We start from the raw sequence: 24,066 nt of genomic DNA, 5'->3' as shown, positions 1-24,066 counted from the left end.
GGTGCGGCGATGAAAACAAAAAAATAAAAAATAATGATAAACATTAAAAAAAAAAAACACACACAAACAATGAATCGGGAGAATAAGAAAGAAAAGCAAACGACTACATCGTTGTCTCTTCTACCGCGTCTCTCGGATGCAGGTTTTAAAACGGTATCGATGCTTTGCGGCTGAATTCAGGAGAATGGGGCGATACAACAATCCTGAGCCTCGGCTAACATCCCTGCTAACCCCGTTAGCAGGCAACTGACAGATCTCGCGAGGTTATTCTATTGCGTCATCTTTATGAGACGCGCGTACTTCTCCAGAAGCAACTAGCTGGCTAGCTAACAAGCTTGTTTTTGTTTACAAGAATGGCGACCTCCAAGAAAGGGAAGAAAGTTGTTAATCAAGAGGAACTTCGACGGCTAATGAGGGAGAAACAAAAGCAAGCCAGTGACAAGAAACGCGTCGAGTCTCCGTTTGCTAAATACAACAGTCTCGGCCACCTCAGTTGTACCCTGTGCAATGTGCAGGTGAAGTCCGAACTACTGTGGCCGGCGCATGTTCTTGGGAAACAGCACAAAGAAAAGGTTGCTGAGCTGAAGGGAGGAAAAACTCAACCGGTGACACCGCAGAGTCAGCCACTGAAGCGGAAAGCACCCGACGACGAGGACGTTAATGGAAAAAAGGCGAAATCCGCAGCGGCTCCTGGTCAGCCTTCGTTAGGACTGCCAGGAAATTTCTTTGAGAAACCCAGCGAGAGGGCAGCTACTTCTTCACAGAAGACTGCAGGACTGAGCCTGCTGGCTGGAGTCTATGATGAGGACGACGACGATAATGATGGTAATAATGAAGCTACTGGGAAGACAGGTGAACAGGTGGCCACACATCCGCCTGCTCAGAAGGATGAAGCTGCAGGACTACCAGCTGACTTCTTTGACAGCTCCATCCCATCCACGCCTGCAATCTCCCATTCAGGCTCCATCCTCAAAGCAGACGTTCAGGAGAAGATCCCAGAGAAGAAAGACAACACAGCCGAGGCGCTCCCGGAGGGTTTCTTCGACGATCCGGTTAGAGATGCCAAAGTGCGCAATGTGGACGCTCCTAAGGATCAAATGGACAAGGAGTGGGAAGAGTTTCAAAAGGAGATCCGACAGGTGAACACAAAGTCCGAGGCCATCGTGGCAGAAGAAGACGAGGAGGGGCGACTTGAACGTCAGATTGATGAAATTGATGAGCAAATTGAGTGTTACAAGAGGGTGGAACTACTGAGGGACAGACGGGATGTGGTGAAGAGCAAGTCTCTGCCCAGAAAGCAGGAACAAGTGGACACTGGCGACAGCACTGAAGAAGAGGAGGAGAATGAAGAGGAGTTGCTGGGGCTTTTGTCACAGGACTGGAGAGCCAAAGGAGCTCTGGCCTGACTTTCTCTTGAAATGTGTGACTGACCTCAGTTTTATTCAGAATATTGTTATAGCCTTCCTCAAGGGGGATGCTAATGTGTTCCAGTTTCCAAAAACTGTGAAGTTTGTGAAAATGTCTATCAAATCTTTGTCCCTTTGTATATTTCAGACTGGATTGGATATAATTCTAGTAAAAGACTTAAGTGCCAGAGACACATGAGAATTGTCACTTTGTCTTATGACACAAGGGAAACCAACAATCAAACCTTTAACTGTGTTTATTCATTGGTGCTCAAACAAAGACATTCATAAAATCTCTCATTTACATACAGTAGCAGCATGGACCCAAAATCAATGCAATGGTGGCCAAAGCCAGCTAACCAATGTCCCGCAAAAACAATTAAGTCGCCTACGTTAAGTTATAAATAATGCATTCATGTTACATAAAGGAACATGCAAAGCACAACAGAATTAAAAAATGCAACATGTTGGATTATGCCTGTAAAGCAAATTTCTTTTTATCATCCCAACCCCATTTACAAGATAACTGGATTAGAATACATTTTTTACAGCATACAACAAAGTCTGAATATGACAAATTTATGATGTAAGTACAACATTATTAGGCCATTTAAATGGCATTAAATGAGTCAAGTCCAGAGTGACGATCAGTGCTTCTTATACTACCTGTTACATATTGTGAGCTATGTCTTCTGCCTTTCCACTGCAATTCTACACAGGTAACATCTAAATCATTTTGTTATTGCTACATATGCCTCATGAGTTACCGCTTTAAAAATCTTTTAAGTGACTTTAAGTGTTTGTAGCCCTTCAAATCTGCAAAACACCAGGAAAATGCATAAAACAGAACCACAGTCACTATATATACACATGTACAGATGGATAATATACATGATCCAAACCATCTGAATAAGGTAAATGAGGAAGGGGAACAATCAAACTTGTAACCAGCTTAGAAAAGAGCATACAAAAGTATGTTTTTGGAGAAGTTAGGAAATTGTCTAAAACCAAAACAAAAGCCTGACAAAGCTGTTTATAGTAGTCATTTGTAAACATTCATAAAATTCTATCTCATGTTCTATAAATAAAGTTTACGTGAGTTGTACCAGGTGCCGGCAGGAGGAAAGTCTGCTATACACTGACAGTTACAACCTCAGTAAAAGCTAAATACACAAAAATTTTACATCAAGATGAGACAGGTGGTCCAAGGAACGAACAAACCAACCAACAAATAAAGACAAGTACATGAACACTGCAAGTCTTAAGATTCAGGGTAAAGCATGAGAGTCAAAATAATTCACACTTATTTTCCATGGATTAATAATATAAACTGAGCCATTTGTTAACATAGGAGCTGGCTGTTCTATATACAGATACTCATTTGGATTGCTGTTAAAATTTAAGATGCTTTGTGGCTGACCCTGGGTTGAAATGGACTCGAGGATGGGGAGCGAGTACAGGGAATGTCAGTGTCACTTTTTCCACAATCAGTATGATAAATATTCAGTTCAGGAAAGTGCAGCAATTACAGAAAAGAGGCAGAAACCCCAACCCCCACAGACCCTGCTGGGTATTCAATACTGTTCACTGCTCTCGGTGATGATGATGTGCTCACAAACCTAAAGCAGCTTTCAGCTCCTTCAGTGAATACTTCTGATCCCCGTCAGTGTCAAAGCACTTGAAGATACGATGGCTGGGTGTTGATTTTCCGAATATTACCCTCAGGTCCTCGTAGGTCAGACTCGCCGAATTTTCTTCACCATCTGTCTGCTGGAACATGCGTCCCAAGTCTGAAAAAAATTATTTTAATTACAAAGATAATTATAAAATTTGTACACTTTGGAAATATTTAATTTTCTGCTGAAAACAAAGCAACAAGTTCGGAAGCCTCCTCACTTCTGTCCCATTAGTTTGTTTTAAAACATCACATAGCTTATTAAGATTTAAAGAAAAAAAAATCATAAAGAACATCAGGATTCAGCATTTATAATTTTAGGGTTAGAGCCGAAATACAAGGCATATACAACCACCAACAAAAAGTTGCCCAGTCTTCAGCAGATACATGTACTGTATATAGTGACTGGATGGAAATGGAAGTGCTTCAAGTTCCTCAGGTTGTTTTTTCAGATTTCCTCAGCAATAAAGCAAGCAAGTACTCAGTACTTTCACTGCTACACAGCAAAAACTAACTGTTGATGGCTGACTATGCAAACTGCATTTTCCTAATTGTAAACAAATATGGTATATAACTGCCAAGGTGTGGCTCAGTTTACCACACAAAACTGAACCTGTTTAATCCAGAGGTTGTGGCGTCACTGCTTAGAAAGTGACTGCTCACATTAGGGTCCTTCATCCGTCCTTCTTCCAATCAATACCTGCACTCATGAAATTCAATTATTTGCTCGTAATTATGTTTTATTTCATGCAGGGACTTTTGACAGAAATCTAATTCCATAGGTTTAGAGCATGTCCACACATTTACAGCTTTCTAAAAAATGCATTTCCGCACCACTCTAGCGTTAGGAACCCTACAACTGAGTGTTTTAGAAATGCATGATATTAGGTTTGCTTGTATGTGTGGAGATGCTAAAACATTCTTCTGGACACAGGTCATTTTCATATAAATGTGGATTTAGCCTCACTTTACTACAAGGACATGAAAGGACTGCTGTGGTTTTCTTCTTGCAGCACCTCGAAAGCTCATTAACGCAATGTATCCCTTTTGCTGAATCAATGCAAAAAAAGTATCCAAATAAGATTAGGGGATTATGCGCCGGGCTATTTGTTGGCTGAAAGGTAGTCTTATCATCTTGGTAAGGTTGCCAGGCAACAAGCAGAGACTCCTTTCATTACAGCCAAGAATCAATCGTCTCATTTAACTTCACAATAAAGCCAATGTGTAATTCCCAACATTCTGATTCTTTCTTATGAATGCTGAGATATGTATTTATAGTGTTAGAGCGCACCTGTCAGAGAACCGATGCCAGGCAGTGACACCGTCTTTGGACATTTTGTCCAAATATGTCTCTTCGAGCGGTTTGCAGTTAAAAAGGGAGGATGCCTGCTCGTCTGTGGCTCTGTCAGCGGGGTGGAGATCTCTGTCAGAAAATACATAAATAAAGAAGAAATAAGCATTAAAATGCAACACGGGGCAAATATGACCTCTGTGATAAGCTCCCTTTTGTCTACACTTTACCCTGCACATCCCCCGGTGTTGCTTTGGTTGTTGTAGCTTCTTTCACCGCCTCAGTTGCTGGACTTTCACTGCTGACTGCCGCTTCAGGTGCTGGGTCATTGTTGTTCAACTGTACAGCAGAAAGCAGAAGATAAAATAAAAAGTGCCTAGAGTGTTCCTGTAAATCCTGGTATCAACACAACGCAACAAAATCATCAAATGGAAGGGAAAAAAAGGCTCATCATATTACTGACGCTTTGTTTTGAGCCGTTTTCTAATGAGGCCACTCTCTGATGAAGATCTGCCACTGTAGAGAGGAGGATGTGGATCTGCTCATCAGTCCATGTGTGGTGCTGCTCCTCTGTCTTGTTAACCTCACTCATGGCTTTTCTCAGGTCTGTTATGTCCTATAATGATTAAAAAGAATATGTAAACCAACTCGTAGTTAAATATTAGATAAGATTTCTTTAAGACTAGAAGAGATCCAGTTTTATAAAATACGCAATTAAGGGAAAAGAGATTCTATGCCAAGGTGTTAACGGGTTCAGGTTGACAGTGTATTTTATATGAATGCTGCAGTCATGGTATCAGGTAGATAGAAGTGTACAATTACTTTGTGTGTGTCTTTTATCTTACTGTTGTGCTAATGAAAAATAATGTGGAGAAAACATTCTGCAGTCGTCTCGGATATTTGACCTAGTTTCACTCTGCAAACTAAAGCATCTAAGCTCCCAAAATAGATTGGCACTTGTTTCATGTATTATGGATGGAAACACAAGGCATGAATCCAAGAAATGACAGGACCTTCTTAACCCAACAACTCCGTCAATGTAAGCCTGACAAGAACTGCAAAAGCATGCATGCATTCATGGTTTAACAAGTTAATCTCGCTGTGGCGAAGTTCACCTCAGCTTCTGGTTTGGATCCATGTAACAGTTAAGCAGATCAACTGACATTTCATCGACTGAAACGCCTTGGTCATGTCTGAGTAGATGTGTCTCAATTCTGAGTGAGACTGAAAGTACATTAGACAGCAGGACACCAAGTTATTTAACGTATTCACTCCAGCGCATGCAGTACTTGTTTTATGCACACACCCGTCTCCATACGTCCATACATAAATAATAAATAAGATCCGCAGCCTTCAGCAGCATTTGAAGGGAGCAGAGATGTAAATAAAAACAGACAAGCTGTCAAACAACATAAGTGAAATCCAACTTTGACATTGACTCATAAAAGAATTTTTCAGCTTTGCTCATGTGAAATACTAAAGCTTGAAGCCCTATCCTATTTCTGAAGGAATACAGCTACTGATTATTCTGTGATGGTTGTCAGCTGCCAACACTGCATTAACCCTTCAATATTTGTGAGAAAGAGCTGTGAAGGCTATACTCATGGACCCTTCTGCCTCTCACACAATTTACCAACATTGGGAAACAGTCGTAACTACTGAGACACTGAGATATATAACCACTAGCTACTTATTTAGGCATATCTTGATAGTGCCAGCTAGGATCCCCTTTTTCCTTCAGAACAACCTCAGTTCTTAGTAAATACCGAGTGGTTATTTGAGATACTGTTGCCTTCCTATCAGCTCGAAGCGGTCTGGTCATTCTTTTCTGACCTCTGGCATTTTCACCCAGAGAACTGCTGCTCCCTGGATATTTTCTCTTTTTCACACCATTCTCTGTAAACCCCAGAGATGGTTATGAGGGAAACTCCCAGCAGAACAACAATATGTGAAATACTGAGACTAGCCCATCTGGCACCAACAATCATGCCACGTTCCAAGTCACTTAAATCACTTTTATCCCCCATTCTGATACTCATTTTGAACTTTCGCTCATCTTGACCATAACGACATGACCAAATCCATGAAGCAGCTGCCACGTGTTTGGCTGATGTTCCTAAACATGCAGTTGAACAGGTGTAACTAATAGAGTGGTCATTGAGTGTATGTGGATGATCGAAGAACACAAATAAGAAGGTTGTGTACATTCTAGAAGGAAAGTAAAAAATAAAAAATAAAAATAATCAGTTAAATTTAAGTGACTAAAAATTTTTTTTTTAATGTGTAATTACACAGAGCAAAATATTAAAGGGAATTTTTTTCTGTTCTCTCGTTTGCTTAAATCTGCATAATTAACAATTAAAACAAAACGTAAAACATAATTGCTTATACCTATATACACTTTCTGAAACAAGTAGCTTTAGCCATTTTCGTTTCAGTTTAAAGCCATTTTTTTCCTCAGAAATATTATAGATATCTGTGCTCCCTGACATGACACTAAGAGAAAAGAAGAAAAACTGAGTGTTTAAAGCAGTCTCAGATTTTTGCTTTCAGAAATTATTCGCGCATTTAATGTAATTATTACCTGAAATCTTTCCCAGGTTTATTATCAACATACATTAATGTAACTGCATGCAAACAATGGCCAAATAAGGGAAAAGTACAATTAGTCAACTTCAAACATACACAAGCAAGAAGTACAAAAGCAATCTGAAAGTGTGAATATGTGGAGGAAGTGCTTGCAAGATCTGATATGCTTTTAGTCACAACATGTAGTCGTACCAACTGTCAGTTGTTCACCCAAAACTATTACAAATGTCACTGATAAATTTACCACTGTCTCCTTCAAGTCGTCATCTTTCTTCTGAGTTTCAAGAGCAGCCTGCATAGTCTTCACATCGTGTTGTACACTTGTAAGCGTGCTCCCAATTGTAGCAACACTCTGGAAAAGAAAAATATTTGCAAAGTCACTTCTAACAAAATTTAAAAAAGGGGAAAAAAGTACAAGGCATCTTTTTTCTGTTTTTATTACCCTTTTCTTCTCACCTTTTGAAGCTCTTCTACTGTTGTTGGAAGGCTAATTAAATCAGCAGCGGATTTCAAGTTGGCCTTTAAATGGTTCACAGCAGAGTCCAGCAAAGTGATCTGTACAAATAAAAGACACAAACCATCCATGCTTCACTTTATTAGGGACACACCTAACAAAAAAAAATGCAATCTAATAGAACATCCCTCAAATTTACCATCACTAATGTTATAATATTCTGTTTGTTTTACATATTTAAAACAAATGTATGTGGTGCTTTTGGACTGTATTACTATTACATTATTATACTAGGTATGTTATTTTGTCCATCTTACTTACAGCATTGGTGGTAGTCTGAATAACAGCGTCACAGCTTTGAATTTGAGTTTCAGTAAAAATGTAACATGTTCGTTACAGAATTACTAGTCTGGTGATTTTAACAAACTGGCATCTTTATGTATTCAATCATTTCATCTCAGCAAACCTAAAATTAAGACTAAAGAAATGTAAAAATCTTCTTCTCTGTTCATTTCAGAAAATTTAAAAAAAATCCAATCCAATTTGTAGGGACATAAATTATGCATTTTTTACAAGTTAACACCACAATTAAAAAAATATACTTTAACTACTACTGTCGGCACCACTTCTATTTCATGTATTATATCCGCGATTTTGAAAACTTTTCTAAAGCAATTTTCAGCTACATGGTATGAAAAGTGCATCATCCTGAGTTAAATCTCACTCTAAGTTTAACTACCACTCAGTAGCTTATCATTAACAGCTCAGTTTTGTATGTATGACTGAGTAAATGTCGAGGTGGTTTCAAAACCTCCAGACAGACATTACGACTGACCTTTCGGTTCATTTCTGTCAGATTGGACCAGAGTTTGTTCAGGCCTCTGCCCCCATTCTCAATATCATCAAGCTGTCTCTCCTTGTTTTTAAGGTCCTCGCTTAATTTTGGTATTTCACTTGACGAAACTTTCTGGCTGGATTCCACTGTAACAAAAAACAACATAAGTGTTAAAAATAAAGGAATATGTGACTGTTTAACTAGTATATAAAAGACTCGTGTACAAAGTACAAGACCTTTTTTTTTTCTTTTCTTTTCAGTGATAACAAAAAGATAATAAGGTTTGTTTAAGAGTCTTACTGCTGTGCAGCTTTTCTTTCAGGGAGTCCAAATCTTCTTTCAGAGCAATCTGCATCCATATGAGCCCAGCACAGGCCATGACACAGGCAGCTAATATGATGAACAGAAACAAGGGATAGCACACATTGCAGCACTGTGTGTAGCTTCTTCTGTAAAGAGAAGAAACACAGTAACGTGAGACCGCTTTACAGCCGCACACATTCTTCCATTTTTAATGAAGGAGATATTTTCAGAAGGCTGTGTGCTATGAGGATTACTTCTAAGCAACCATGCTTCAGAAATCTGTATGGGTAGATTCTATACAGTCAATGATTTTCCTGATGCTCCGAGCACAGAAGCAGGAGAGTGAATTGATCTGACAATAAAGAGGTTTTCTTTTAATCTCTGCACTATAAAGGCAGTGTGCTCGATGGGAGCTGACTGTTGAAATGATGCTGAAAAACACATTTATTATGTTTACATTTTCCCATGTATCCCTGAAGTTTATAAAATAGTGACAAGCCAGTCCCAGAGGTAGGGTAGCACAGATAGGACTTTCAGATTTTCTTTAGAAACTGAAAGCGAATTTAAGGCATCTCATTAATGAGTTCAAATACGTAGGAAAAAAACATGCTAATTATACACATGTAACAAAAACTCGTTAAACTGCTCACTTACTTCCCAAAGTTGACTCCGCCGTTCATGCCGTTGAAGTCGTCATCGTCGGAACTCGAGTCCGACTCCGAGTCCGGAGGCTCGGTTCGGAGAAGCCGGTGACCGGAGCCCTTTTTGGTCTTCTTTCTCTTGCTGTCCCCGAGACCAATCAAAGCATTGAGCTCCTTCCTCTTCTTCATCTTCTTTTGAGGGGTCAGCGAACCCGCCGAGCCCGATTTAAACCCCACTAAATCCAATGTTTTGTCCAGTTTGGTAGATGTTAAGTTTACGGAGCGGTGCTAAGCTAACTTAACGTCCTTTTGCTAGCTTAAATTTCAACCAGGCAATGGCGCAAACAGATAAAAACACATCGGTTTTTTGGATTCTTTACCATACAAATAATACACGAACAAAGTGTTCGGTGTGAAGTTACCCTCCGACAAATAAAAGAGCTTCTCTAAAATAACTTGTTCAACGCGCTACCGGTTAGCTTCCTCGGCTAGCATTTGACAGCTTGCTAACGATTGCTAATGCTGGTCGCCGCTGTGCTTTTACAACATCTCATTGAGTTTTAAAATTTGCTGCTCCGACCTTCGTCATTTCCGAAACACAGCATTCAAGTGTTTGAATAAATCAATACAACCTGTCGGTCATATCGTAAACATATTTCCAACAACAATTTGTCCTGCTGCCTGTGTTGTTTGGGTAAGGCGTCCCAGTAATCTCACAGCTCATTGGTCCAAAACGGTTCCACTTCCTGCGCTCCGTTTTGACAGGGAGCGAGCAATGGGAGCAAAACACCAGCCGTCCCCGACAGACAGACAGCAGTCGCACGGTCATGTCAAGAAGTGACAGATAATATTTAAACTGTTGTAAATGACTTATAATCTGTCACTGTGACCCAGGGTTTTGCAAAACATCGAAGACCGATAACAATGGAACACAGAGTAGGTGCAATAACGCTGAGTCATATATATATATGTATATATGAAACAAAAAATGTGATGGCGCTTTAAAGAAAACAGACGACAGTATATGAATATTTAATCATTTGATTACAGTCTATTATATACTTTAAAAGCACCTGTTGTCTGGTAATGTTCCTACCTTTCATGCTTTGCTGAGGAAGTTTACATGCAAATGTGTCAGCTAACTGATTCAGAAAATCTGGTCATAATGGTTTTAACTGTGCCTTCTTTAAGTGATAAGTGATGTTTTTCCTACTTCTGAAAACACTGGAAAATTTCACAGTGTAATCACTGATGATTGCATTTTTGTGTTGTCTTTTATTACTTTTTTGTTTTTTGGTTTCAAATCGACTATAATGTCTGAAATAAATAAAGTTCACTTCAGTTCAGTATGTAAATTACAGTACAATAATTAAGAACAGTGTTGTGCACATGGCACACATAATTTAAATATCAGATAAATATAATACAAAACACAAACACACACATATGTAGAACACTAGATTCTGGACATCATTTATTTACAGACTGAAATGTATGTATACCTGTAAACATGTCGAGTTTAACAGTAGAATGTTACACATTATATAAATACAGTATGTTGTATATATTATATTTTGCGCACATTGCCTAAATAGTATCATTTATGTAAGTTATGTGTGAGTTTCTGCTGTTAATTCACAATATCTATTATTACGCCAGCGTCCATTTTTTTCTCTCCTTGGACATTATTTTGTGTATTTGTGATAGAATTGTGACAAAGTTTATAATAGCATAACAATAGGGGTTTATATGTTAACTTCTTGGTTCTTTCATTTTTCCATGTTTTTAGATGAGGCACTGTTTTAAAATATAGGCTTTAATAATGTTACTAAAATACAAATCATGATGACATTTTATAATTAACATGGAAAACATTCTAATTGCAAATTAAAGATATGCTGTTTAACAGCAGGAGGAGTTGTTGTGGTTAAAAAATAACTTAGTAAACATTTGCATCCACTTACATCTACATTATAGATTGTACTGGTTCAGTTATGATATTCTTTTATAAGATCCTATTTATACACTTTAAAAATAGGGACTTAAAGTAGTGATCATTTTCATCCACAAGTAAAGGAGTTTTTTAAAAATTCTTTTTACTTTTATTCCCTCAGCAGTATTTATTTATTCATGTATTTATTCTTTTTTTTAAAAAAATGGTAACATTAATGATTCTGGGCAAAAATTAAAAATTAAAACTACTACCAGGTAAAATGAATAACACTGATTATATTTCACTCACTGTGCACTGCTTTGCTGGGAAACATTAAGTTCTGGCTTTCATGTGGATGGTATATTGACACCCACTTATACACTAGTGAAGATCAATCACACCCCCTGAGGGGAATGGACTCCCCAAGCAGGACAACATACCCTGTCAGCCAAACCACAGAAAATACTAAGGAATGGCTGAAGGGTAACAATAATAATTCACTAATATTCTAAATAAATATTTATAAGAAAACTCTTTAATTGAGTCAGAGCATCTGGGCAACATTATTCTCACTGCAGGATTAAATTCCCTGAAAACCTGGCTTCAAATCTTACAATTCTCCAAAGAATTAAATATTTATGAACAAATAAGCAACAATCAAAGTTAAGGCAAAGAAGAAGAAAAAACCCCTCAAGTCTGCTCTGTGTTGGTGATATTTTATCAATGTCATCATATTTTGATGGAAAACGTTGCCAAGTCGTGATTTGTTAATAAAAGAAAATTCCATGCTACCTTTTTTCCTCACAGGTTACCTGCTGTGTCAAACAAATGAGAAGACTAAAGAAGAAATACGTTAATTACAGTTTTCTTCGGTGGCTTTGGTTCAATTCTCACAGCACAAAAGTCATTCTCGCTACTCTTACTGCAGTGCTCAAATCAGTGACGCATTTCCCCACCCACATTTGACATTCTCATTGTTTTTACACACACTGCTATTGTTTCTAGACAGACTTCACTTCTAAAAGTATTCGTTACCGCGTTCATACACTTCTACCTTGAATCTGACAGCTCATCAAAACAGTTTGTACTTTTGTCACAAGTCTAGATTGCTCGCTTTCCCGAATACTGTCAAGCACTGCATTAATGTTTTCAGTCAAATTACTTTAAACTTTTTTCAGATATGTGTGAAAGAATAAATGCAGTAACACACCGTCAGAGGTTTTCTTGCAACAAATAGAAATGCTCCTCTGCATAGTTTGCAGGCAACGAGTTGAGTTACTGTTGCCTTCCTATCAGCTCGAAGCAGTCTGGCCATTCTTCTCTGACATCAACATTGTATTTTCACACAGAGAACTGCTCCTCACTGGATATTTTTGTATTTCAGAAACCCTGGAGATGGTTGTGCAGGAAAATCCCAGTATATCAACAATGTCTGAAATACTCACACCAACCCGTCCGACATTCCTTATTCTGATGCTCGGTTTAAACCTCAGCAGGCTGTCTTCACCATGTCTACATCTCTAAATGCTTTGAGTTATGCTGGATTACTGTAATGAGCAGTGGAACAGGCGTACCTAATAAAGTGGTTGCTTAATGTATGTTGGTGACTTTACTGGACTGTACAGTAGTTGATACTATGTTCTCAGATTGTATACTCTTTGGCTGTTTTCTGTTTCTGATTACTATTTTGCTTTTCTCCATTTCATCAGTTTTATAAAGTTTTTTTTTTTTAATCCTTCACATTTCATTTCCAGAACTCTTTCCAAAGTCTGTAAGGTTTTGAGAAAAAACCTAAACATTTCAAATACTCAGTCTTTAAATGGTAGTGAAAGGTTTTTATTCATTCATCACAGAGTTGAAGCGATTGATGCTCTTCATGCTTTGACAAATGCCAAAATGTTTGATTGTTGGAGTGTCTTTTGCACAGGTTAGCTCTGTTATGAAAAATGCATTAACTGTTTTGAGAACTGCACGAAGAGTGGTGAATCTGACTTCTCTCTTATGAGAATTGAGCCAAATCAGCCTTGACACAGGCTCTAAACTCCCAGTCACAGCCTGCAAACAAAGGGACTGCCACTGTGTCAAAGACCACAAGACACCCGCTGTAGGTCACATGACCATGTCCCGACAGCTCCCAGCTGTTTCTGCACTAGTGTTGTGCGACACTGCAAATTTTGGTATCGATCCTCTACCAAGTAAATACCAATACTGATACTTTCAACTTATTAAGGCAGCTTACGGAAGGTGATGTGTCAGATCTAATGAGATGTCAAATGATTATTTTATGTATTATTTCACTATTACAATTAACAAATTCTGAACACATTTTAATGACCACTAAATCTCTGTGATTCTTTCCACAATAATGACTAAACACAACAAAACACACATTAAGCTCTTCATATATTTCGAAGCTGTGTTTTTTGGAGACCTGGAATCTAAATGTGTCTGTCTCTAAAGAACTTCGGCCCAAATTCTGCTGTTTAAATGTGCAATAGGCTATAAATAAAATAGACATGGCAGTCAACACAAAAAAGGTTCAGGCATTTTTCATACTGGATGTTTGAGGTTTATTTTTTCATTTCTAAAAACAATAATTTATTCAACACAATTCAGTGGGTTACAGACTGAACCTAGAGGATAGAAACAAAGTATTGGTCCTATCATGCTAGTATTAATCCAATACCGATACCAGCATTGGTATCGATATTATTGATATTTGCCTTTATTTGCCTTATCGTGTTGTGGATCAAAATCAGAAAACATGTATATTAAGATCAGGGCCTGTGCGAGTTGCAACAGTCTGTGATTCATAAATTAAATAAATAAGTTTGCCGTACTGTGGCGTAGAACGAAGAAAAGCTGCAAATCCTCACATCTGAGAAGTCTGATACAGCCTCGATAAATCACTTCACCACTGATCCACATTAATGTTTACAATTATTCTATAATCTGCAGCAGGTTTGCTCCTTGCCAGAGTTTTTGTTGTTTGCATAATATTTTCATGAATTCAACTCAAACTATAAAACACAGTTTAAGTTTTTGTTTCAATTTGTCACTTCCAGCATGGGGTCTTCCAGAAATCCAGCTGACCTGGAGCGCTATTGGGCTGACCCAGCAAGACACGTGAGTAGACGCTGGGCCTCTGCAGACTGGCCTTTAGCTTTTTCTTTTCTTTTTTTTGCACTGAAAACAGACTCCCACTGGTCTGCTTTTGGCTTTGAAATATGTTCTTTTATGTGTCTGGCCCCCATACTAACACAGTACAATACTAATAATAATGATACTGAAAGAAAACCCCTACACTGGATGAATTTTCTCACACACAAAGGGACTGAGATGCTCCTTAGCACCCCAGTATGAGTTGATTATTGAGTGCAAAAGATGAGGCCTACTGCTGATGCTTTATTATTCCCGAGAAAAGAATTTCTCAAGGCAATGCTTGTCAGTGCACAATAATAGCACGATGCCACCCACGGAAATACAAAGCTTATATTATCATAGCTTAGCCAGACTATGTGGCTGCCCTGTTATTTAAGTGCATTAAAATGGAAGGCAGTTACTGTATTGTTTTGAATGCATTTGCTGTGAGCCCAGCAGTGTTGTATAGGTAGCAAAGCAAAATTCAATCAGTGGCTCGTCTCCACTAAGAACACCTGGTGAGAGGACAAGCATCATGCTGCGGGCCTGTGCAGAACACTGCCAGTGTGAGGCTGCAAATCAAAGCATCAGAGGTGTTTCATCTCTCCACTGCAATCTCCAGTTTTTTATCGGAGGTTACGACTGAAGGGATGACACTTCAACTTATGGCTCCTCACATCTACAGCCATGAGGTAGGGAGCATCATGCATTAGAAGCCCGCGTCTCTGATTATTACAAAACACTTGTTTTCGCACTTTGTTCACAGCAGGGTTACTCATATTCTCACCAGGCGTGATTCCTGCAACGTTCGGGCATGGAGCTGCCTTGGGTGCTGACAAGGAATGTAAATAGTGGTGGCATGATAGAAAATACTGAATAGAATTGTCTGCTAATTGAAGGCTTTCATCTGACTTGGCAGACTGTGTGAATACAGATTATCATCATTTGGAAGCACGGCTGCTGTTAGAATACCAATTTTTTCCCACCAGGCGATTTTAACGTTTATTTAGAATCTTTTAGCCATTATGTTGGATGACTCAACTCGTATACATGAAATTTTAATTCATGCTTTTCTGGCTGACACATGAAATGGGATCTACATGGTATTTATAACTGTGACAAATGTTCGAACTTATGAACCTGATTTCTGACAGCTCCAGTATGATGCCTTATCAGGGTCCAGGCATATAATTTACAGTAAAGTACATGCACGAGCTTTTCCTTTATTTGCCTAGTTTGCACTGCTCATTTCCAAACTATTTTTATGTTGCTGAAAGGCATTTGAGCCATTTTTAATTCACCTTTTTTTACTACATAAACACATTTTTATGCCAAAATCATAAGAGTTTGGATTGGTTTCTGTTTACCAACTCTGCCTCTTGCATGAATCACTGCTCTCACCTCTGATATGTTTAGTAATTGAACATTTTATGGTATTGCAGTCATTGGCCACCATCTTTCCTGGCAGGAGAAACTTAACTAGGAATGCACTGATTGTGAAAGTCTTAATACACCACTACTAATGTTTAAAATCATAATCTGACTGATACTGATACCATTTTTTTCTGATTGCCTCTTTTGTGCCAGTAAAACAAACAAACTTTATCATGATATTGAACCTTTCAGTCAGCACAAAATTAATGTGACACAACAGCTAAAATATCGGCCACTTATTTGTCTGATATCTGTCAGCAAAGCCGATATCAGTCAATGCAAATGTTTGGCCAAAGTACCTGTCAGCCAATTAGAGCTTTGCAGAATGCACGCATACTCACAGCAGCTAGCCCCAGACACAAAAATAGCACAAGAAATATGACAACAGGCAGCAGATTGTGCTGATGCAGTTATACAAGCTGTTGTCAGTGAACCAGCTGGTAAACAGTTGATATGAACACAGTTGCCAGATGAACCTATATGGAACAGAATCTGGAAAAAACTGCAGACAATAATGTCCTGTTTTCTCTAATAGGACGTGTCTCAAACTGTTATTTACTCAACTTGTGTCTTTTTGCTGACATGATGTTTTCTTGATAGAGACAGTGCTTAGTTCTTAAAGTGATGTTACATAAATATAAAAGTAGTGTGGCCTTTTCGTGAAACATAAGAGGTACAAACAGTTTGTATAGATAAATATATAAAAAGTAAATATTTACTACAAGGATGTTTTCCTCTTTCCGTTGTGTATGAATGTATATGCAGGGTAATTATAGTAATTGTGTACAAATGACGGGTAATGCCTGTATGTGTGTTATATAACTTAGAGATGTGGGAGTAAAATGAAGAAATATGTAAAAATGCAAAATATAAGTAAAACATGATATGCATAATGTTTGGTAATGAATCCAGTGTGCAAATTTTTTACAGCTTGAGCAAGTTAAGTGTGTTATTGCAACACTTGATTTGTCTATAGGCCCGTCTCAGTGTCCTGAAGTTACACGGGTCTTAACGGGAAGGCAGATTGCAGTTAATCTGCCTTCTCAGTCTAATGCAGTGGTTCCCAAACTTTTTTTGCCAGGCCCCCCTTTGTTTTACAAGAAAAATGTTCGCGCCCCCCCCACCACCACCTAACCCCCCTGCACAAACACATCCTCCAAACACACACACCCATATTTTGTTTACAAACTCCATTGCGGTTTATTTCACACCTCAAACATTTAGTAAACAATTAAGCAAATACAAGTAAACGGCAATAAATTACAGGTAGTAATAAAATACACTACTAAGTCTTTTACGCTGCGTCCACACCTACACGGGTATTTTTGAAAACGCAGCCGTTTCTATGCGTTTGGGCCTTTCGTCAACACGTGCTGTGTTGCGATTCACCGAAAACGGAGATGATTTAAAACTCCTTTTTTAAGTTTACGTGTGGACGAGGAATACAGAGTTCGTCACGCAACGTCAAAGGTATGTGCCTCTTTTCACGTCACGCTGTGCGCCACGTTATTGTTTACATGAGATGAATTGCAGAATGGCAGATAGAGACAAAATATTGTTACTGTTAATCTATCTGCCGTTTTTACACGCTTACATATACACACGCAGTTACTGTCCCTGCATTTAGAAAGGCAGAGGTGTCACGGTGTAATTATTTTACGTGTAGTTGTTTTTTCCTGTGTAATAATATTCAACATTGCTATCAATACATTTTTCAAAAAATGCCTCTCTGTGCAAAATGGTTTCAAAAACAAAAACAGCTGTGGGATACTGTTTGTCCGTGATTTGAACCGGGGGAAAAAATCGTGGCAGGATCAGCCTGATATTATTTGTATCCCACTGTAACTTTACTGTATAATGAGCTAACATGTCCAAAATTTCAGGAGTAGTTATTACAAGAAGTGTTTATCAACTAAAAAGCAACATTGTTGGATACTGTTTGGCCGTGATTTGGAGAGCCCAGCGCGTGCTCCCGACGCAGGGAAAACTATTTGCAGGGGAGACCTACCTTGGCACTTGTGCAGGTGAAGCCAAAGGGAAGACATGCTTCACCATATTTTCTAGTCTTTGGCTTGGAAGGGCGATGCTTCATCTCCTGCTTTGCGTTTGTGTGGGAGCCCCGTCAAAAACCTGTCCATTATGCTAGCAGTGTCCAAGCATTCTTTTTTTTTCTTTTTTCTTTTCATACCGCGCCCCCCCTGCAATGGCTCTGCGCCCCCCCCAGGGGGCGGGCCCCACACCTAAGGAACCTCTGGTCTAATGTATGACATGATGTCATGTTTATTCAACCATCAAAACTAGTTAGCCAGAATATTAAGCCTCTTTAGAGCTTAATTTTAGATCACAAACGACTTATATTTAATAACATTAGATCTGTGGATGTGGACATTTGGTCAGTACTTGTTCTTCTGGTTCTTCTGGTTCCTGCTGCTCTGTGGAGGAAAACCCCCCACTGCTCCGGGGGAGTGCTGTTGCCACGGGGGTCTTCTTTGTGTGCAACAATGTTTAGGTGGGCGGTCTGTGTCAAAATAACATACATATGAATGCCAGCACCCAAAAGGTGGTGTCAAATATTTCCATGAATAAATCAGTATTATTATGGAGCAGTTTAGGTCAGTTTTGAATTGCTAAACTCTAAATAATAATAAAAAAAACTTCAGTATGTTTTCCCCTTCTCAACTTTGATTGTTGTGTATTTAGTCATGAATATTTAATGCTGTAGAGAAAAGTCAGATTTGAAGCCAAGTTTTTCAGCATCTTTAACGCTGCAGTGAGAATAAAGCGTTGCCCAGATGCACTGACTCAATTAGTGTTTTTCCCGTGTTATAAATATTTATTTGGAAAATTAGTGAAACGTTTACAGTCCTCAGACTTTACCTCGTTTTTGGTTTGTAACGTCCATAAAAATATCAGCATCATACTGAGAACTTGACGTGCCTGCTGCAGCAGAGGAAGCTCAGAAGAAGATGACACCAGCTTTGTGACATGAGAGCAGAGAAAGGAGAAAAAATAGGCGTCAGAGATAAGATGGATCGCTTTGCAGCATTTGTGTGACCCCCCCTCCCAATCCCACATGTCTTCTGTCACTCAGCTCCTTGCTTGTCAGGGTTTTTAGATAGTGTACAAAATGGAATCAGCAGGGGGCAATGTTCTCACATCAAAAAATACCAGACACGTAGCATAAAGGCAACACTTGAGTCAAGGACAGATGAGCCTGGAATCACAGGCTTGGCTCAGTCTGATGGTAACAATGCTAATATTTTTTTCATATCCAGCAGAGTGGTCTTCAGTGATCATGTTTATGCTGTGATATTGATTGCAATATCTTGTACAGAGGTAATACAATCACAACGAGCTTGTAAACCTTAATATTACACACACATTAGCCTCATAGGCACAGAGTCAGCTTTGTTTAGGAAGCAAAACACATTTGAGACGGTGCAATTAATGCATATGTAACATTTGCCTTTGTGGTCTGCTTGGAAACCGTTACAGGATGAAAGCAAAGACAGACTGGGGGCTGAGAGCTTGATGGCTATTTGCTTCCTTCATCGCAACTCCCATGTGTGCAGAAGAGTCAGCTAAAATGCCTCACATGTTAAAGGAAACATAACAGACAGGACTACTGTGTTTTAGTGATTCATTCTCTGTCCTCAGCTTCATATCGCACAGTGGCGACACATAACTGTATATGCTGCCACTGCAGTGATACAGCAACTGCCTGATATCATCTGATATGGATTAAAGGGAATAGATTAATATATTAAGCAAATGAAAGGGGTGAGAGAGGAGGGGAAAAGCACACAGTGAGATCGCTCTTTGATTGAATTTTGTGGAAAGTTGAAGCCTAACGCACAGTAAACTCCAGAGCTGCGCCACTTTTATTGTTCGGCGCGTCTCGTATATCACACAGGACTCGTAAACATGTTTATAAATCAACATGGGAGCCTGTGTGACCCAACATATGCTATTAATAAAGTAATAATAGAGAGTATAGAAATATCAGACATTTTAAATTCAATGAGATTTAGGGATTGGTTTCACAGACAGACAGCCAAAGTTCTCTTTTTCAGTGTATTAGACCAGGATTAGTTTAATCCATGTCTGTGAAATAGGCCCTTCATTTTCCTGGTAATGTCTTCAGTGCACTAGGTGTCTTCTGTGGTTTTTCTATCATCCACCGAGGTGAAGAAAAAAAATGTAGACAATTCAAATCCATATGATCACTCTTTTCCCCTCCGATCTTTTTCTTAAAGTGGTCTCGAGGAAGTTTTGCTGGTTTGCAGCCCAGACGAGCAAAAGGACGGAGCGAGAATAAAAGACAACAGACGGAGAATAAAAGAGACAAACACGAGGAAGAACAGAGAGAAGCAGCTGACATGCAAAGGAAATCAGAGAACAGAAAATAGGTGTGAAAGAGGCCACGTGGAGTCTTTGAAGGGGGAAAAAAATCATTGAAGTTTTGCAGATTTGATTAAAACTGTTTACGTGAGTGGTTAAAGCATGACAGAGGGGGAATTGATTTTATTGATGGCAGCTTTTCTGGCGCTAGGAGAAGAGGAGAACAATGCTAATTTTCCACAATTGTTTTCATAAGGTGAAACATGGTTCTGCACCTGTTTTTTCCCCCCTCTGAGAACACGCTGAGGGTAAATAGTGGTAAATAGGAATGCTTCTGTGGCCTAGATTCCCCTCACACCCTGGCTATTTTATTAAGTACATCCAGCTTGCAGCAGACCAGACTCCCTTTGCTGCAGCTGATGGGCTTTGTGCTCTGAAATGCACCCAGCTGTTGTTATCAGGAATGGAAATGTGAGATTTTTAGAAACTGAGGTTTGTGTTTGCTGTAGTTTTTAATAATATCTCAAGGCGTGTTAGGGCTCTCTCTTTTTATTTTGTTAGGTGCTCCACAGAATCTACTGTTAATGGCTTAAAACCCTCTTAAGAATGCCTTTTAGACAAATACAGAGAGCATATTTTTCCGCCTCAAAGACAGGGAGTGAAATGTGACATCCTGGCCCACACACTGTAATTTGTAAGTTGCATTGCCACTTTTAAAAATGCTACTTTTGAGTCTTTTGGGGTATTTTGTTGAGAGGCTTTAACATTTGCAGAAAATGGGACAGTTTTAGTGGAGCCACGAGGGAGTAACAACATAGCAATTTTGGAAATGCTCTGACTAAAGGTGGTGCATTCAGATTTTTTTAATTAAGTAAAATATGCTGCCCAGATCACTCTTAGCATCAAAACAGCCAAAGTGCAGAAGATGTACTGCAACAAGTAACTTTTCTTTCTTTCCTTTTTTTCTTTTTTTTTGAAATGTGTGTACCTCCTGTGTGCTTTAAGTGCTCTAGGTGATCATTTTCACCTCTAAAATCTAATTTTCCCACTCTCATAATTCTGCTAACTCTAACAGGAAAAGTGTGAGAATTTAATGATTGATTATAATCATTAATGATTGTGCTCCTAATTCTTGCCACATGCATCGAGGCTTGTTGTTGCCCGTTTTCATTCACAAAGACCTTTTACACATGTGGGGTTTGAACTAACAGAAACATCTGCCCAGTGTTAATGCAGCCTGCACCTGATTGGAGAAACTGGGAGTGTAACGGCTGCGCACGACTAATGGTCTAATCACATCCATACACATGGGCATGAAACAATTTAAGTCTTGTTACAGTATTTACTTATAATTTACTGTAAAATGAAGCCTGGAAATCTGCCTGGAAAAGTATAAAAAAAAAAGAAGCATGTAAACAGTTGGTGTAAATGCAGTCATTTGGTACATTTTATGATGTTTATGAAATATTTAAGATAGCTTAATAACATTGGGATGGAATGTGAGAAACAGAGCGTGCCAGTCCGCATTAGTTCCAGCGTAAATAATCATGAAATTGTCCAAATTGGTTTTGTTTTGTCTTGTGCATGTCTCAAAGACAAAACTGTAGATGGGTTTAGGTAAGAGAAAAGAATAAACAAAAGAAAGGAAAAAAAAACCCCACATGCAGGCATTTTAAGCATGTATCCAACATCGTGCCGTTCCTCTATCTGAATGGCACACTGTGCTGTTATTTGCTCGCTGGTACTCCACCAGTTCACTTGCTCGATTCCTGCTAGCTCCTCTATCCTGAGCATTAATGAGCTGGTTTTTGTTTTTCTCGCTCTCTCTTTTTTTTTTTCGCCAGGCTGGAGGTTTGTGGGTTATCCAATACGTGAAAAAGAGCAAAAGTGGTTTCTTTTATGAGATACTGGAAAGATCATGCTCAGCAAGGACAATCACAGCAGCACCCTCAGCGACGCTTAAGTCTGAAAAGCTTAGTCTGTCTGCTTTGTCCTGCGAAAACCACAGCCATGTGCTTCTGATCCACCGTCTGCAGATGCACTCTAATGGATTGTGTAATTTGTCTCTAATATTCTCACCCGTTTTCTAACTAGTGCGGTTGATGAGGATGTGCCCCAGTTATGGAAGTATTTTTATTTCTTAGGTTTAGTTGTTATATACCAGCATCATTTCTTCTCTGCACATTTCTCTCTAAATGAAATGTGCTTCATGCTTATGTTGAGGTGCAGGCAATGCTATTTAGGCTCTTTGTGCTTGGCTGCATTCATCTACTGTCAAGCTGAAGTTGATCTGTAATTCTCTTTGTACCAGATCCTCTCCCAGCATCTACGATCCAGACGCACAAGGGAGGACCTTGACGAGGCGCATGAGAGGAAAAACAGCACATTTGGGTATGACTAAAACCTTCAAAGCTCTCTCTCCAACAGCCAGATCTTTTTTTGTGATTCATCCTATATAGTACAGACGTGCAGCACATGGAAAAAGATATTTTATATTTTCTGCAGCATGTGTTATTTGTGTTTCTGTGGACCTTGAGGTTCACGGAGCCCCCGCAAAAATGAAGTGTGAGCTTGCAGCAGCTGCCTGACGACTTGTAGTGTGGAAATACTACCTCCTCTGATGAGGTCGAGAGGAAAGGCAAATTTTTAAAAGAAGAAAGGAAATAAGAGGATTATGGCTGGTAATGTGTGTGAAACCTCCCACCAGGACAAGTGTGCATTGTGCAGAATACCTGTGGCTCATGTAAGGACTGTTTACAATAGATCTATAGACATTCACGAGACAAAGGAGGAGCCGTTGGATTGGTTGGTGCGTGTTGTGCGAGGCAGCTCCGATTTGATCTAAAATCCACTCGAGGTCTAATGTATCCTTAGACGTTTCACTCAAGCACATACTTTTAATGACAAAATGCAACCCAGTGTCACAGAGGCTGAATGAAAAAGAAACAAAAAAAATGAAGGAAAGCCTTTTGCTATTACCACATAATTTGTTGTTATTCAGTCCAAATATTTCAACAAAGCGTAGGCAGAAACACGTCGGCTGCAGATGCAGAAAGATGCCAACATCCTCCTGAAAATATTTAAAAGAGAAATTAACGATTTTAATAAAGTCTGAAAAATGATCTAACAAGTGCCGTTATCAAAATGAGACTTTGTGAAGTCACTGCACTGTGTCGCTCACCATGTGCAAAGGATTTACTGGTAACCCTGTGTTTTTCTTTCCAGCTGAAAAAAAAGAAAAATATTATACTCAAGGTTAACCGTGTCCAAATTTTGCAATCGAACTAATTAGCCAACTCAGTGGAACACGTGTTTATTTACTTAAAGAGAGCAGCAGGAGCAGCCGGTTGCAATGGAAAAATGCCAGAAAACAAAACTAGTCCCACATTTGACCTATTATCAAATCCAGGTAATAAAAGGTTTGATTGATGAGGAAGTTGGCGGGGTGGCGAAAATGGCTCTCTTGCCATATTAATGTTTGGTAAATCACCTCCGGCAGAGTGAGCGATTTGGCATTTTGTGCCATCTGCAAACATTAATATGACATAAATAAATAAAATGAGAAAGACAGAGAGAGAGGTGATATATATATATGTCTGAGGGGATTCTTTAGTTCTGGCACGAGGGTTTCAGCATTTTGTACCGGCTCCCTCTCCAAGCCTCTATCAGCTCCCTAAGTCATATCAGATGTTTGGGCTTTATTGGGACTTGAAATAGTTATTAGTCTGAGCACCCACCCTGCTGAATTTATCTCCTGCTAAATACAGAGCCACACAATAATGAGCTCTGCTTAGTGTGATATCGATTCCTGCTATTCACTACTTTTCTCCCTTTAATCAAAAACTATGCCTTTTTGAAATATGACAGCAAGTGACATGGTAGTTAATATAAGAGGTAATATATCTCTTGAAAAGATGAATATCCTTGAAATATCACTTGAGATGAAAAAAAAAACATTTACAAAGCTAGCCTTAAAGAAACCGTCTCTGCTTCTTCTGCATTAAAGGAAAACCTCAGTTAAAC

At 39.0% G+C, this 24,066-nt stretch overlaps 2 protein-coding genes across 2 annotated transcripts; one reads left to right on the top strand and one right to left on the bottom strand.

The window, feature by feature from the left end:
- The first annotated feature begins 331 nt into the window (after positions 1 to 331).
- znf830 (zinc finger protein 830) lies at positions 332 to 1,598 on the top strand. Its single transcript, XM_031737778.2, has one exon. It carries the CDS (start codon positions 354 to 356, stop codon positions 1,404 to 1,406), a length of 1,053 nt encoding a protein of 350 aa, XP_031593638.1. The 5' UTR covers positions 332 to 353; the 3' UTR covers positions 1,407 to 1,598.
- A 50-nt stretch (positions 1,599 to 1,648) lies between these two features.
- efcab14 (EF-hand calcium binding domain 14) lies at positions 1,649 to 9,897 on the bottom strand. The gene is made up of 9 exons (XM_031737777.2): positions 9,208 to 9,897; positions 8,551 to 8,699; positions 8,251 to 8,396; positions 7,418 to 7,516; positions 7,206 to 7,313; positions 4,836 to 4,988; positions 4,603 to 4,711; positions 4,373 to 4,504; positions 1,649 to 3,196 (listed from the first exon to the last, which is right to left on the bottom strand). Exons 1-9 carry the CDS (start codon positions 9,381 to 9,383, stop codon positions 3,018 to 3,020), a joined length of 1,251 nt encoding a protein of 416 aa, XP_031593637.1. The 5' UTR covers positions 9,384 to 9,897; the 3' UTR covers positions 1,649 to 3,017.
- Between the last annotated feature and the right edge of the window lie 14,169 nt (positions 9,898 to 24,066).

This window comes from Oreochromis aureus, linkage group 18, assembly GCF_013358895.1.
Source record: "Oreochromis aureus strain Israel breed Guangdong linkage group 18, ZZ_aureus, whole genome shotgun sequence".
NCBI lineage: Eukaryota > Metazoa > Chordata > Actinopteri > Cichliformes > Cichlidae > Oreochromis > Oreochromis aureus.
The sequence above is the reverse complement of the archived record's forward strand: the minus strand, read 5'-3'. Positions and strand labels throughout refer to the sequence as shown.